The sequence below is a fragment of the Perna viridis genome, chromosome 13 (assembly GCF_037379345.1).
Source record: "Perna viridis isolate PV_CMFRI_1.1 ecotype Kerala chromosome 13, ASM3737934v1, whole genome shotgun sequence".
Taxonomy (NCBI): Eukaryota; Metazoa; Mollusca; class Bivalvia; order Mytilida; family Mytilidae; genus Perna; species Perna viridis.
The window spans coordinates 14,753,752-14,771,042 of record NC_142457.1 but is presented as its reverse complement, the minus strand read 5'-3'; the positions used below and the strand labels follow the sequence as shown (position 1 = coordinate 14,771,042).

General features: G+C 32.4%; 2 protein-coding genes across 2 annotated transcripts; one reads left to right on the top strand and one right to left on the bottom strand.

Annotated features, from left to right (window-relative positions):
• Nucleotides 1-3,475: 3,475 nt before the first annotated feature.
• LOC148599701 (uncharacterized) lies at nt 3,476-5,381 on the bottom strand. Its single transcript, XM_088558420.1, has 3 exons — nt 5,321-5,381; nt 4,257-4,561; nt 3,476-3,533 (listed from the first exon to the last, which is right to left on the bottom strand). The coding sequence occupies exons 2-3, from the start codon at nt 4,558-4,560 to the stop codon at nt 3,526-3,528; spliced, it is 312 nt and encodes a 103-aa protein (XP_088414546.1). The 5' UTR covers nt 4,561; nt 5,321-5,381; the 3' UTR covers nt 3,476-3,525.
• Nucleotides 5,382-8,584: 3,203 nt separating this feature from the next.
• LOC148599700 (uncharacterized) lies at nt 8,585-10,923 on the top strand. The gene is made up of 3 exons (XM_088559297.1): nt 8,585-8,604; nt 9,261-9,607; nt 10,718-10,923. Exons 2-3 carry the CDS (start codon nt 9,262-9,264, stop codon nt 10,723-10,725), a joined length of 354 nt encoding a protein of 117 aa, XP_088415423.1. The 5' UTR covers nt 8,585-8,604; nt 9,261; the 3' UTR covers nt 10,726-10,923.
• Nucleotides 10,924-17,291: the final 6,368 nt, after the last annotated feature.

Genomic DNA, 17,291 nt, shown 5'->3' with positions numbered 1-17,291 from the left:
AACTTTATTTTCAAATTTCATATTCAAACCATCATTAATTATATGAAAATAAGAATAAAAATGAAAAAAAAAAAACAAACAAACAAACAAACAAACCCACAAACTGCCTTAATCCATCTTTATATGTAAACGTTACATAAGTGAATTGATTGACGATGTACATGTATACAAATATTTGATCTGTCAGAACTATCGAAACATGGTATAAATATGATCCAAATTTATGAACTACCACAGATAGCACCATCCCAGCTTACCAAACAATTAAGTGGTATTCAGATTTGAAAGGGATAATTGACTTTACTAGATAAATACTAAGTCTCCTGTACTGTCATATATTTGGCATTTTCCTATTACTTTAGTGCTTCATGTTTTATTTTCAATGGTTGTAATTGTAGTTTATAAATACAACGTGCAAAAATTACGCCTGATTCTTTAATGCATAACTTTAGGTGGTTTAATGTAATACTAGTACTGTTTTTGTTTTTTATTGCCTTTTTAAAAACGTTTGTTCTAAAACTATTTGGCATTTTCTTGCAGTTTTTATTATATGACATTAAGAGATTGTTTAAGCCACTCCAAAACTGTTTAACTTTCCAAAAAATATTGGGCTGATATCTTTAGGAACTTAAATTTAAGTAAATGTCTTAAATGCCTTAATAAAGACATGACATAACACCTAGATTTTTTTGTTTTATTTGGGTTGATGAAAGCCTTATGAACGTTATATACACCTCTTAACTATTCATGAAAAAATGACAAAGACGTCTAAACCAATTTCTGAAAAAAAAATATGATTAAAATAATACCACACACTAGGAGTTTACAACGCAATTTTATAAGGAAGACCCTTTTACTGGCCATGTTGGTCGTTATTGCATTGAATTTTCTTTTCACCAGCTGGTTCTATGAACTTTCGTGATGCTCTGGAATAAGCAGATTTTATCAAACGTTCATCAATGTTATCGAATGTCATGTATGCATCGTTTCCTGAACAGTTGCAAAACGCGATATCTATTTACGGGAAGACTCTTCTCTATGGTATGTCAGTTAATTAAATTGACACAAGAAATATGACTGAGGCATGTAACGTGCCTTGGCCGGGTTAACGAAATTGACGAATTAAGCACGATTTAGACTTGTGATTTGAATCGAGAATACAACAATGTTCATTAATCATGTGCGTTTGTGTAGAGGTTTTGTTATTATTCGTTAAATCATTGACAAAGTGTTGTGTCATTAAAAAAGTCTGCTTGAAACCTTTAAATATACTTTTTTAATTCATTCAAACATATTTTATGTGACGAAGGGAACGCTCACTTATGTAGGTATATATATCGGAAAAAAAGAATGGATAAATGGATATACCTATGCCAAACACGGGTAGTACCATAGAGAGAGTACACTTTGCTCTAAGAAGACAAGGGAATTATATTAAAAAAAAAACAATAATGCAAGTAATACCCTATATGTAATATTAAAATTCAGGTAAGAAGCATATTTGAAACATCTAAACGATGTTGACATGCTTTCAATCCAAGCGTCATTTATTCTTTAAAGAGTTATGTGCTCTTGAAGTATTCATTTCTGGTGTATTTCAATGACATTATAACCCAATATATCCGAAGTATATGGAATAGTAATCTGGGGAACTAAGAATACAGCGGAAATCAAAAGAATGTAATCCAGGGACAAAGACCAGACATGGAAAGCAGACGAACACAATAAAGAACATAAAGTAACTAAAACAATACATACAAAGTAACAAAAGTGAGTGAGCAACTCGGACTCCACATAAAACTGTGAGCATGGACCAGACGCACCGGTAGAGTAAGCGTCCTCTGCTTTTGTAGAAACACCCACCGAGTTGTTCATCCATACTCAAGTCCGGGGTAGACAAAAGAGGAAAGGAAAGCAATGAAACGTTGAACAAATCAGTTTTCATGGTAAATATGGATACACCATAACGATCAAGGAGTTCACGATGACGACCATAAAACGTCTGTAGTGATTACTTCAATTTTGAAGCAAATTAACTCTGTTCCAGAAGAATGATAGCGCGATACAAAAAGCCTGCATATTGACGGCAAGATTTTGCATAACGTACATTTTTATGAGTTGTAATATGAAAATTCAATAAGCAAGTTCTTTGGGATAGATGCAATGTATCAAATCTCCGAAACTTGGATTGTTTAACTATTATACGTCATCTATATAGCGGCAACTGAGATTGAAGGATCTAGCCAAACGATATTCTTCTTGTCGGATCAGACCAGCTTGATTCAGCTTTGACGTATCTTTGTCAATACACCACACTATTCTGGATTTGTGGCAACTTCCTTTATTTGCACTTGCAAAAAGGCTTTAATGATATACAAAGACAGCACAGCTTCATACATTTTGAAAAGTGCAGCCCAAAAACAAATATTGTAACTTTGACTAACACATGAAATGTTAGAGTTTCTTAAGTTTCTGCAGTTTTTAATTTTCTATTTAAACTTAACAACGTGTTAAATGAAGGCATGTTATTTACATGAAACGAAAGTTGCAATATTCATTTATGTATAAAGCGATCTATTGGAGACAATTCAATCGTAAAAATGGTCATGTGTATGTACATATAAATGTCAGCAGTAATGCTGTTATGATGCCAAACGATACAATATGTTTGCGTTTATCCTGTGTTTATAATTGCGTGTCTCGTGGACTTTGCATACTATATTGTCCTGTAAACTTTCGAAATACTAATTGTACATCTACTAAAATATGGGAATGCATGAAACGTGGTATGAAAAGATCAACAAAACCAAAAACAAATAAAAAAATGCAAAACAGAAATATAATAGATCATTGATTGTCAATGCTACATCATTATCAAATACCCCGATGTAGCACAAACATTGTCTACTATATATGACAAATATGTTGTCGTACCAGCAGGCAGAGCCCAAAACAACATTGCCTCTGTCTGCAAAACATATTACATCCATTGTTTATTATTAGAGGTAGACGTAGGCAATAACAGGATTGATAAGACCTATACTACCACTACACTCTCCAAAGAAGTAATAGTGGATAACCATAAATCTCTGTATCCTCTTTTGGTCGCTCTACCCAAGACGATGATTGTGATTTACCGTCTTTGTCCTGGATTCCTAACTTTCCCAAGAATCCATACAAAAACGTTGCATAGCTAGATCTACAAATGTATCACCAAACCTCTTTTAAACCTTTTAACTTCTAGACTCACCGTTGTCAACGAGGGTCCCAAGCCTTACCACAACACTTGTTACTCCCGTAGTGGTACTAATTCAATGTGGATCCTAAACGACTTGAAAGATCTTTTCGAAACCCTTAATTCAAAGAGTAATCAAGGGAACCAAGGTTAGGGCGGTATTCAAAAGAATGTAATCCAGGAAAAAAGACCAGACATGGAAAACAGACATACACAACAAAGAACATAAATTAACTAAAATCATTTTTTCAATCTTAAGATGTATTTAGTAATTAAGATTCTCTCCACCATTAATAAACTGAAAAGAAAAGGCACATAGATCAATGCAAAATGTCTGTATTAATTCAGGAATAGAGTTGTTTTTTTTTTAAATTTGTTAATATAACATATTTGAGTCAAAAAAAAAATGAAAGACAACACGCAAATAATTGAATGTCTGTAGGTACGGTAATGCATTACAAGAGAGTAACACTGCAAAAGAAAGAGTATCTCAGTATCTCACCGTCATATTTGACTGATATTTTGTTGTTCAAAATACTCAGTATATAATAAATATTTCAAGAAAATTCACATCAACTTGAGTAACTGTCCTTGTAAGAATGATGCAAAATCTGAAAGATGTGATACAGCCCCAACAAACAACATATTTCAATTTTTGTAATTAAGCTTTTTTGTGGATCTACACTTTAAAATGTGTAATTATTCCTTAAAATGTGCCTGCCCTTAGGGGATAATCAACATTGAAAATCAAATAGATTTTATCGTATTTGAGTGTCATTCACAGAGTTATCTCCCTTACTTCTAAAATCTACAGTGAATTCTAAATATGTTTTATCTCCTAAACACGGGTTATATGAAAAACTGAATTTTAATTTCTCTTTACTTTGGTAATTCAAGCTAAACATCAAAAATGAAAATGTGTAGACTTTTTTGCTCATGAATGATATTTTGCATCATTCTTAGCTGGAGTGTTACTTAATTTCTAAAGTAGTGTATATTTCGTTTATTCTTGTTTACTCACATGGTTTTTTATATCCATATCCACCGTAACCACTGGCTCCATATCCGTATCCACCATATCCTCCAAGTCCACCAACGGCACCACCATAACCATATCCAAGACCTCCAACTAGTCCGTATCCTCCGCCGAGTCCTCCTCCAAGACCGTAACCATATCCCCCGAAAGCTTGATTTTCAAGACCCTTAGAAAATTGTTGCCTTTCGAAGTAGTTACGAAGGATATATCCTGGAGTGTACCCTTGTCGGCCATATTCGGCGGCAGCGAAGCTGAGCAAAGCGGTGAGGAAAACTAGAGTTGTCTTCATTCTGTAAAAAAAATAATATATGGTTTCCAATAATAACTGTTTGTGCTTGGAGTTGCAATCAAAGTTTGTCACTTTGGTGATTTATCTATTACCCTTTTTTTAATATTCTCCAAATCTTCTTCTTTGGGTTTCAGCATTAGTTTCAGAAGAATCAACATCTTTTTTAACTGTAGTATAGACAGTAACTTAACGAGGTAAACCTAGGGTAAGGGATGTAAATCTTACAAATTTTATACAATTTCATGTAAACATCAAAGTAACTGAATGATTTTATTCTTTTTCGAAGAAAAATTTGAAATGTTTTCGTGAAATTTAAAATGTTACAAGCATATCATTTATTTCAAGAGTTATGTCCCCTTGCCTAGGTCTACCTTCTTAAATTGACCAGGGATTCCGATTGTATTGGTGGTAATCGTATTTTAATTAATTGAATATACAGTATAAAGTCTAACACAAACCAAAGTCACCCGGGAGATGAAAACTGCAAGAAAATGCCAAATAGTACAGTTTTAAAAAAGGCGATCAAAACAAAAACAGTAGTTGTATTACATAAAACCATTAAAGTTATGCATTCAAGAAACAGGCGTAATTTTTGCCCGTTATATTTATAAACGACAATGACAGCCATTGAAAAATAAGTATTTGCCATAAAACATGAAGCAGCAAAGTAATAGGAAAATGCCAAATATATGACAGAATAGCAGACTTAGTATTTATCTAGTAAAGTCAATTTTCCCTTTGAAATCTGAATACCACTTACCTGTTTTGTAAGCTTGGATGGTGCTATCTCTGGTAATTTATAAATTTGGATCATATTTATACCATGTTTCGATTGTTTTGATGGATCAAATATTTTTATACATGTACATCGTCAATCAATTCACTTATAAACTTTTTACGTATAATGATGGATTAAAGCGGTTTGCGTGTTTAGATTTTTTTTTCTTTTTTTCCCGTTTTTATTCTTCTAACAAATATGCTTCTGGAACAGGGTTTTTGGTGCTAGAAGGTTAAAGTCATCATTACAGAAATGTTATGATCGCCATCATGCACCTGGTCCATCCTCCCAGTTTTTAGTGGAATCCGAGTTGCTCATTTTCATTTGTTATTTTGTATGTATGATTTTAGTTACTTTATGTTCTTTGTTGTGTATGTCTGTTTTGTCTTTGTCCCTGGATTACATTCCTTTGATTACCGCTATAACCTGGGTTCCCTTGATTACCCTTTCATGTATTTAATGATGGTTTGAATATAAAATCTGAAAATAAGGTATTTACCCAACTAATTAGATTCATAAACTTCACAAGAATCCATACAAACAAAGTTTTATAGCTGGATCTGCAAAATGTACCACCAAACCTCTTTCAAAACTTTTAACTTCTATACTAACAACTGGCAAAGACGGTCTGCAGTCCTACCACAACACTTGTTACTCCCGTAGTGGTATTAATTCAATGTGGATCCTGAAAAATTCAAAAGATCTTTTGGAGACAATCAGTTCAAGACTATTAACTGAATATAATAGCATTATAACCTATGATTTTTCAACACTGTATACTTCTATTATGAAAATATTCTATTATTCTACCATAAAAACTGATTTATTCAACGTGTCATAGTTTTTCTTTCCTCGTTGGTCTACCCCGGACTTGACTTTTTATGAGCAACTCGACGGGTGTTTCTAGAAAAGCAGAGAACGCTTACCCTACCGGTGCACCTGGTCGATGCTCCCAGGTTTTAGTGGAGTCCGAGTTGCTCATTTACTTTTGTTACTTTGTCCCTGGATTACGTTCTTTTGATTACCGCTATAACCTTGGTTTCGTTGATTACTCTTTGTAGAGGGGATTATGTGGACTCGTTAAGTCCGTGTTGTAACGAGTCAATTGTAACGAGTCCGTGTTTCTGAATCGGAGACTGAGTAATATTACATTATGTTCAATGCTAATAGGCGCAGGACTCGCTTCGCGGGTCCACATAACCTCATCTACAAACTCCTGCCTACGATCCTGTTTACGTCCTTCATCGTCTATAAATGTTTTATAATTCTGATTATAAGCATGATATATTGTTGGCCATGAAAATTGTGGGTGTAAACTTTATTTTCAAATTTCATATTCAAACCATCATTAATTACATGAAATTAAGAATAAATATGGAGAAAAAATAAAGCAAAAACAAAAAACAAACAAACAAACCCACAAACTGATTTAATCCATCGTTATACGTAAAAGTTACATAATTGAATTGACGATGTACATGTATAAAAAATATTTGATCTATCAAAACTATCGAAACATGGTATAAATATGATCCAAATTTATGAACTACCACATATAGCACCATCCCAGCTTACTAAACAATTAAGTGGTATTCAGATTTGAAAGGGAAAATTGACTTTACTAGATAAATACTAAGTCTGCTATACTGTCATATATTTGGCATATTCCAATTACATTACTGCTTTATGTTTTATTTTCAATGGCTATCATTGTAGTTTATAAATATAATTAGCAAAAATTACGCCTGATTCTTTAATACATAACTTTAAGTGGTTTAATGTAATACAAATATTGTTTTTGTTTTCATAGCCTTTTTAAAACCATTTGTTCTAAGACATACTGTTTGGCATTTTTTTGGAGTTTTCATTTCTTTGGTGACCGTCGTTTGTGTTAAACTCAAAAATCAATTTTTATCTCTATTCTAGCGTAAATATTATCATTAAGATATATTCGTCATAGATGATAAAAAAAAGTTGTTTATTATCAGTAGAACTTCTGAATTGTTTTGATATACATACTTAAAATATATGTATATTCAATTCATTAAAATACGTTTACCACCGATAAAATCGGAATCCCTGGCCAATTTAAGGAGGTAGACCCAGGAAAAGGGATATAACTCTTGAAATAAATGATATGCTTGTATCATTCAAATTTTTTCAAGCTTTTCAAAAAAATATGATTACATACTTATCTGCTATTTTTTAACAACGTAGGGTAATTCAATTTCAGCGAGTGTTTTCCCGCCATTCTTCTTTAATCTAGTCCTGAATTTATCTCTACTGTCATTGGTGATATTTAGATACAATCATCTTGAGTTGGGAAATGATTTAAACCACCAATTACTGAAGAAGAATATATAACTAACCTACACAATAACAGTCTTCAAACAGTATGTTACGGGTTGCTAAAAAAATAATTCAAATCTGAAAACTCCTATAAATAATTCACAACTATTTGATAACAGAGGTAACAAAGTAAACATATATTTCTTCTATGTTTTGGTATACGGAAGCGTTTAAAGAAAATGATATGCAGCAAAGCTATTTTCTCATGTTTTGTTTTTATGTTATGGTATATTTCTTTTGTTGTTTCCTTTAGTTTGTTATGTTTTATTTCTTTTTAATTATTTTCTATTTTGTTTTGTTTGTTTGTTTTTAGTTTAAATTATTTTTATTATCGTTTCTATCTGGGTTCCCTTTGGCAGAGAGCTCTGACAACTTTCGAAAAGATACATAAAGGATGTGCGCCGTCTATATATTTCAACGTAATATTTAATGCTGTTTGATATTTATGATATATGTGATACCTGCAGTTTCCTTCGATGTGTTTTTATAGTTTCTTTGTTTATACTATAATGTATACAAGAAGTTGCTTGATTGCAATGCGATTTTACAAAATTCACGGGTATATTTTATTGCAAGAAATCTAAACACAAGCATTTTTCTCGCTCAGAAGTTTCATATTTACATTCCCTCAGTTGACGCTGAAGTTAAATTAAGCAATCAATCAAAACCATATTTCTCTGTCATGATTTAAGGCTTTGACCGACCCTATAATTCCGAATTTGTCATTTCCTGAAATTAAGTAATCTTTGTAATGGATGAATGTTAAAGATAATAAAGTAGGCCGGTCATTTTTAAAGTGTCGTGGATTGATAAACAACTTTTTTTTGTTAACTGGATCAATCATTTTACTTTAAATTTAATATAAATACAGACATAGTTGTGACAAGAATCAGACAACCGACCGTGCTCAAACAAAGGTAATTTAACAAAATAACTGTTATGAAGAAAAACATGAATTTATGCAATGTTTGCCGCAGAAATTTATGTTTAACAAAGTATAGTATATCGACATTCATGTTGGCGTTTCTAGAAAATCAGAAGTACTCTACCTCACCTTTACAACTGCAGTAAATTTCACAAGAAGTCGTAAGTGTAAAAATTAATTGTATGCTGTCACGTCACAATTTACGACTTCTTTTACTCTTAAAAATTTCGTCGGAAAACGACCACTAATTTGTATTCCATTTTAAGTTTAGTACGTGTTCTAGTTTATACTTTAGTTTCAGAACTAATATTTAATTAATATGTGCTGTTTATTGTGATTTTTCAGTTTTCATAATTTAGCTGTCTAACATAAGTATACCATTAATCATTCTTTTCATTGTCCCTTTATTTTAACTTTGAACACTTCAAGTAAAATTGGAATATGTATCATCACAAGAAGACAATGAATACGTTTTGTATCTGAACTTATTTAAAAAGTGCCATACGCCTGTACACTTGAGCAAAAAGCCCCACAAAATCACGTTAGCGAGATTGCTTTTAAACTCATTTTAAGGAATGAATGAAAAATCAAATTCGTCTTTAAAAAGAAATTACCAGAATATGATAATAAAGAACGTTTCTATTGTAGTATGAAGACCGCACTTGTGTCCCTTGTCGTTGTTTTTGGTTTTGTTGCCGCCGAATATGACGAAAAGGGATACACTCAACCTTACGTATATGGTTACGGAGCTGGTGGTTATTCAGGAGTTGGTGGTTTTACAGGTGCTAGCTATGGATTCGGGGGATATGGTTCAAGGGGTTACGGGGTTGCCGCTCCTGGTCTCACACATAGTTTATCGGGTGCCTTAGGTCTATTGGCCGGGGGATACCGTGGAGATATTGGAGGAGGCTATGGTGGAGCTATCGGGGGTTATGGCGGTAGTGCCCTTATTGGTGGTGGATACGGTTATGGCGGTTATGGATTTAAAAATCAAGGTAAATTAATACTGCACATTTTGAAATTTTGAGAATGCTGTATTTGAAAACACTGTATTTAAATTCTTATGATATCTAAACCCTATATAATAAATGTTCTTCAATATCACAAAAAAGGTTAGGCCTGATGTGGTAGAAATACATTTTAGACTACGGCATAATGAAAGTTGACTCCAATACAGCAATAAAATGAACAATTTCCGTTCTTTGCTCACACTAAGAAATGTAAGTCAAACATGATTTCTTTTTTTTTTTTTTTTTTTTGAACATTCGGGAAACAATTTAATGCACTGGAAGTGGAGATAGGTTAGCGCGCTACAAGACCGTTCAACTGACTATTTCAATCAGAAAAGCCTATGCAAAGTCAGGACCATTACAGTCGTTTCATTGATATTCCCATTTGTTATATGAACACTGATTTTTGTTATTCTTCTTGATTTTGTTCGGCTTCTTTATGCTGTTGTTAACCTTCATTATTGTACATTATTCTATAAAACACCGATGTCACTGATGCACTCGACATATCATAAAGTGACACCCTTAATAATAACGAGCCAGTAAGGGTTTTTGTCAAAAGTCACATACGTTATTACTAAAAGGACGATCTTACATGTTAATATGGGGAGCTCCGAGTAGTTTAGTCGGATGCTATAAAACAGGCTTATATACTAACCTATTAAATTATTTAATATTTCTGGGCAGAAGACAAATGTAATTTACATTTTGAATATATATATATTATGAAACAATATCCTCAACTATAGCAAGCACTCCCCCCACCCATTTTTGGTATGACAAAAACATATACAATCAATTGAGATACTGAGGCTTTTACACAGCTAAATCTATCAATGTCTTTATAGAATTTATGCTTGTAAACCATGTAGTTCAATCAGTTTCAATCTCATGAAAAGTTACGTTTTGTTTTTGTTTCTTTGTTATGTTTTGGTTTTTAGTTCATTTTCTTTATCAAATTTTGTAGTGTTTCATAACAAATAAATAGATCATTGATATTACATAAATGTGATAGTTAATGAATCTATCGGATAATAAACGTTTTACTCAATATTTTTCTGGTACAACCCTTTAATTTTATATTATTTTTTTCAGCATATTAGAAAGTTTTTGAATGGCAAATGAGAAGTCGCTGTTGTCGGTAATGTGACGTGTTTTGAAACATATACATGCGAATCCCGCACACTGATCTATGATAAACATGTCTTATTATGTTTAATATTTGTTTATTAAGCCGCAGTCTTTGTAAGAATCATGCAAATTCTGAAATATGTGATGCATTTAATAAAGGCTACATTTTTTTTTCGTTTGACATTAAGTAGTTTATTGGTTAATCCGGTGAAATGATGCTTATACATTCCAAGCTGCCTGCTATTAGAAGATAATTCATATTTATAATCACAAACAGTTTCTATTGTATTTTAGTGTCATTTACAGAGTTATCTCCCTAAATTTTTAATTCTACTATGCATTCTGTATAATTGTAAACTTATAAGAGCAAAGGTTATATGAAAAGCCGAATGTTAAATACTGTTTTCTATAACATTTTAAACAAAATATCAAAAATAAAAATATGTAGGCGGTATTCAACCATGAATAACATTTTGCCAGATTCTTATTGGTAGTACTTAGGCACCCACCATTTTCATATTGGGGGTGGGGGGAGGGGGTGGGTCTATGGTATTTTTTTAGAAAAGAAATCGACAATGGTAGAAACAAATAATAATCTTGTAATCTGTTTTTCTTTAAAACAATTAAGGTAGACAATAATATAAGAAGAGAAAAACGAAAAGGAGAAGAGGGGAATGGCGTGTAGATAAAAGGTTAGAATAATAAAGAAAAGGACAAAGTTTCAACAGGGTTTTAACAAGGATGTACGAATATGAAATGAGACAGACTGTATTTCTACCAAAAATGCATGAACTAATTGTGCTCCTCTAATCACTGACCTAGTTCTTGCACTCTTACGAGGTCGATTTTATAGGTGATCTGATCCAAAGGAAAAAAAAACATCAGTTAGCTAGATCCTACGATCTCATTTTCAGCTATAGAGATGACGTATTAATACCATTTAACAATCTTAGATTAGGGAAGTTAAACATCATATCTACCCCCAAAGAACTTGCGATAAAGGATACTACATAAACTATAAAATCAGCCCCATATCTTGACCTACACTTAGAGATCGATGGTAAAGGAAAACTATTGACCAAACTTATGCGTTATGCCAGAGCGTGTCGTAGCTACGCAGAATTTTTTGTATCGCGCTAGACCTCTTACAATTAGGCTTCTGGATTTCCAGAATCTTGATTACTCCACCACTATACATTATAACCAATTTAGATTTTAACACAAACAGAGAAGAGATAAGATTACCAGGCCGTCCGATAATTTCTCATTGTGGTTCTCCAAAAAAGTACTTCGGTAGACTTCATGAATATTTTATGCTACCTACATGTAAACATCCAATGGACTAAATACGCAAAAGCTCGGAACATTTACAGTTTCTTAATGACTACAAATTTCTTTTGATATAACAAGACACTTTCATTTCATTTCATGAACTAATTACAATGCAAGGGGACTGAAAACGTCTACCTTTAAATGAAAGATAAGACTATGCTATACCACTTTCGATCAAAGAAAATTTACTTCTAATATTAGAATTAGCTCTTAACAATAACGAATTTAAATTTGCTCAGTCTAATTTCATTTAGCGAATAGGATGTGCAATCTGTGTTTGTACCTCTTGATGATGTCAATATAATCTGTGTTTGTACCTCTGTATGGTGTCAATATAATCTGTGTTTGTACGTTTGGATCTATGTGTTGAGATTGATGGTGTTGTTGACATACATTGTTTCATAGACTCATTTTACAGTAGATAATGACTGGGTTACGAAATAAACCATTTTTGTTTTACTTTTTTTGTAAGTGGAGTTTTCTTATCCAATGTACAATAAAAGGAGCTCATTTCTCTGTTTAAAATACATACTTTTAAACTTGTCTGTTTAACTCGTTCTTTTATGTAGATATAATTTTATATTAAATTATAAGTCATCTCGGATTATAAAAAAAGATATTTTTTTATAATTAGATTTAAATTAGTTTTAATATTCTATTATTCTATAATCGATAGAAATAAACCTCTTCCAAACAAGTAAGCTGTTTAGATAAAACCAATTGCATTTGTACAAAATATAGTCATTATTCTGCAGTAATAACTTCACTATGTGGGGTGTCTAATTAAGATTTTCAAAAATGTTGTTTTGTATTTGCATCGTTTTCATTTGATGTATATTCAGTTACTCCTAGTGCTTATTAGCACTAAATGTTTAGCTGGTTATTGGTTGAAACTTCTGTGTATTAAAGCAGTTAAGTGGAAATGATCAAAATTAATTTTTTGCTAAAATGCAAATCAATGACTTTTTAAAAGCTAATACATGTAGTTAAAGCCCGTTAGTTTTATATGTCTACATGTACAAGTATTTTTTTTTCTTGATACACTTATTATTTCCTATTGATTATTTGATCAATTGGTGATGCACTATTAGGTAAATGGTTTTTTATAGGACTACAAAACAAATTTGAAGAGGTGTAATGGTATCATTCTGGTGTGGTGTCCCTTATCTTTCGTTTAATAACGATAACTTCAGTAAAGCTTATCAGATTTATATGATATCTTAACACATTCTTACTAGGTATTTGAATAAGCTTGTGATAATGTTTAAAATAATGATCTATATTGCAATTATAACATTAGTTTTCGCATAATCTTGCATTTCGAGACATTCTACCTTTTCACAGCCCCTACATAATCTTTTTCCAATTCTTTAATTTCTGGCAACTATTATACATCCGCCTAAATTGAAAATGTTCAAAATGTGTGTATACCTTGGTTTACAAAATCCACGAAAACCCTTTAATGATATATCATTTTACTTGTATTGCAATATTGTAATATCTTAATATAAAGCTGCTATATTTCAGTTGATTGTATATGGCTTGGAGTCTTCATTTTTGGACATTTAACATTATTGTGCATTGTAGGAAAATGTTCTCTTGTTTCAGTTTTATTGACAACATGGTTTAACCATAATAAAGATATACAAAAAAAGTTTGTTCACTAGCTTCAAAGTGAGTAAAAATTAAATGTCAACTCAATGTGCTTTCCTAAATCGGACCCAGTATATATTTCTCTCATCAAGATGACATTGTTCCTCATTTTAGGAATTTGAAGAGAAGTAGAAGTATAAAGTGATCACGGTGTCCTTTCCTATTTTTGTTTGCCACAAATGTACTTCTTTAATGAGATGAATTAAATTTAATTAAACATTCACAGAATCTTAATAACACAACGCCATAGAGCACCTATTTTGGATTTAGATTAAATTTCATAGCGAAACATGCACTTTGCTTTTGTATCCCATAGGGCGTTCTTCTAGTGGATACATAAGTGTATATAATATGTTTTGCATGCAAGACGAGGTAATATCCTTATAAGGAAGTACCTCGAGATGTAATGTCCTTATATGGATGTACCTCTGGTTGTATGTAAGGTGCTAGCATTTAAATAAACGATATACAGGTTTTATTGATCGTTTTCTAACATCCCAATCCTACATATTAGTACAATTTCAATTTAATGTATCATTATCTCCACCAGAAAGCATAGACATCCTTACGTTGGTGCTGAAACTTATACCTCTCTTTGTAATAAAAACCAGTATGTGTGTGTGTATGTTTGTGTGTATCCAGCATCTTGGCTGTTGCTGTATTTGCATTGTCTCATTTTGTTTGCCGACGTTAACAAACTGAATTTACTTGAAAGGTCACCTTGTATCTTCCAGTCCATAGATATTTCCCTACATTAATGTATCTGACATACTGTATCGATAATGCGAAAAAAAATGTATTGGATAATTACTGCGCCTTCATTTCTCAGCCAGCGAGGATGGGAATGACACACGATGGAATAATATATAGTTTTTGGACATTCGATTTTCATTTTAATAACTTGAACGGAATAATAGAAAGAATATGAAGATTTCATTTGTTTGAAAGTTTGGATGGATTCAATATACTATTCATCAAAACAGTATTCTGATCCATTGACAGATTTTCAATTTTAATATATTTTCAATTTACATCAAGTTAGCATCTTAGTCAGGCACATGTCTGCGTAACTGACGACACCAAAGCGCACATGTTATTAATTTTCCCAAAATATTCTGGAACAGACCCAATGACAATCCAGAGTATGACCTCTCTACCCAATTGTCGAGTCGACCGTGAATTATAAGGAAAAATAATTCAAATTAAACGTTGTCAGTTTTAGGCTATTGTAATAGGGTGAACGATTGAAACGATGACTAAAAAACTGAGACTTGATGCCACCAAAATGAGCACGAAGAGTCCGAAAGAAGCGCGTACGTCGCGAATAATATGCAGGTGGTGAGAATAAAAATATAGAGACCATTGACTCATATTATGAAAATTGCCACAACAAATGAATGAAATATGTCATTATGCATCGTTATTTGACTACCACGCAGTATATCCTTCATGCATGCAGGAACGGCAAATTGAAAAGAAGGTCAGAGGAATATCAAAAAGAAATCGATTCAGGTGCAAGGTGCGGTTATCTCGTTATTTGAATATGTAAATTAAAAGTCCAGAGATTTCTTTTATATATCCATATTTTCCCCAGAATTGACTGAGACGTATTTTTAATACCATGTCACGATAAACGCCAAAAAGTGAGTTTTTATCTCTTAAATATTATTTTCTACAAGACAATAAAGTATTTTATTGAATCGTATCTTTTGGTCACTACATTTAATATTTAACTATTTAAGGCTTTACCAATGTAAGATTTTCAATTAGATAAATGGAAGAGAAAACATTGCTGGCGGATTAACGAGCGCTTCATTCCGCAAAAAAGCATTAGATAATAAATGTTGATATATTGCATGATTTAAAACAATCGGTCGATTGGAAAATAACATGACAATGTATGGATTTAGTCTCTTTACACTTACTATTGTCAATTTGATGGATATTCAAAACCCCGTTTACAAGTGCACAGGTAGAAATACCTATTCTAATACAATGTATGACGTGCTACAAAGCTCTTTAGACCACAATCATGGTAAAAAAGTGTAAACACACGACCAACGTTTCTTGCAATCATAAGCTGCATGAAGAAACGATTAGAATCGACATTATTAACGGGAACTAAATTTTGGCATTGTTCTACCTCTGGCTGGGCATTTATGTCGTTATGGTATCCCTCGCTGTCATTTGTTGTAAAACAATGCGACATAACGTGCCAGCTTGTGGTAAAATAATGATAAAATGCAGTTTCCTTGATTTATTTCTTAATTACTACATACATAATAAGGTTGACAATAACGTAATTGTTTTCCACGATTTCAGTTTTTAGTGGAGTCCGAGTTTCTCATTTGCTTTTGTTGCTTTGTGTGTATGATTTTAGTTACTTTGTGTTCTTTGTTGTGTATGTCTGTTTTTCAGCTGTCTTCGTTTACCGTTTACAGTCTATAAACGTCTTCGTTTTGTTTGCTAAATATTAAGTTTTGTTTATGGCTGTTGAGTTCGTGTGTTTAAAACATATCTTTCTTATAACATGATTGTGACATTCCCTTATGTGTTAACTGTGTATGTTTCATTTATTTATGTATGCAATTGAGTAAATTTGTAATCAGTTCAAAATCTAACTTTTGAAATAAAGCATTTTGATATGAAGTATTTCAGACCTTTTTTAAGTAAAATAGTGTTGACATGAAACGTATTTCTGCATTTATACCGTCATTAATCTATATATCAAACAACATAATAGCATTAAAACCAATGACTTTTCAACACTGTATACGTCTATTACATATAAGCAGTAAACTCCCGACTAAAAAAACATTATATATTGTTGCTGCTCCAGAAAAGATGGTACACCTAGATACAGATATATAGCTCTCCGTAGAGATTCCTCGTACTATGTAAAACATAATTCCAAATCATCTTCCAAATATACAGAATAAGATTATTTTTAAAATGTTGTAATGTTTTATCGACAACATATTTGCCCAGCGTGGTGGGCGTGTCATTTTTTCTCAACAAACCAGTCGGCTTCAAATGGGAACAAATTGTGCCCGTCTACTTGCTAACTTATTCCGTCATTCTTTTTTATAATAGGCCGACTTTGTAGCTGATCTGATGCGACAGAAAGAACATCGTTTCGCTAGATCCTTTAATCTCAGTTGCCGCTATGTAGATGACGTATAATAGTTAAACAATTCAAGTTTCGCAAATTTGATACATCGCATCTACCCCAAAGAACTTGCGTATTTAAATTTCATATCACAACTCATACAAATGTACGTTTGAAGTCATCACTACAGTCATAAACTCGATCTGTACCATGAAAACTGATTTGTTCAACGTGTCATAGTTTTCCTTTCCTCTTTCGTCTACCCCGGACTTAACTATGCATGAACAACTCGGCGGGTGTTTCTAGAAAAGCTGAGGATGGTTATTCTACCAGTGTACCTGATCCATGCTCCCAGTTGTAAGTGGAGTCCGAGTTGCTCACTTACTTTAGTTACTTTGTGTGTATTGTTTTAGTTACTAGATGTTCTTTATTGTGTTCATATGT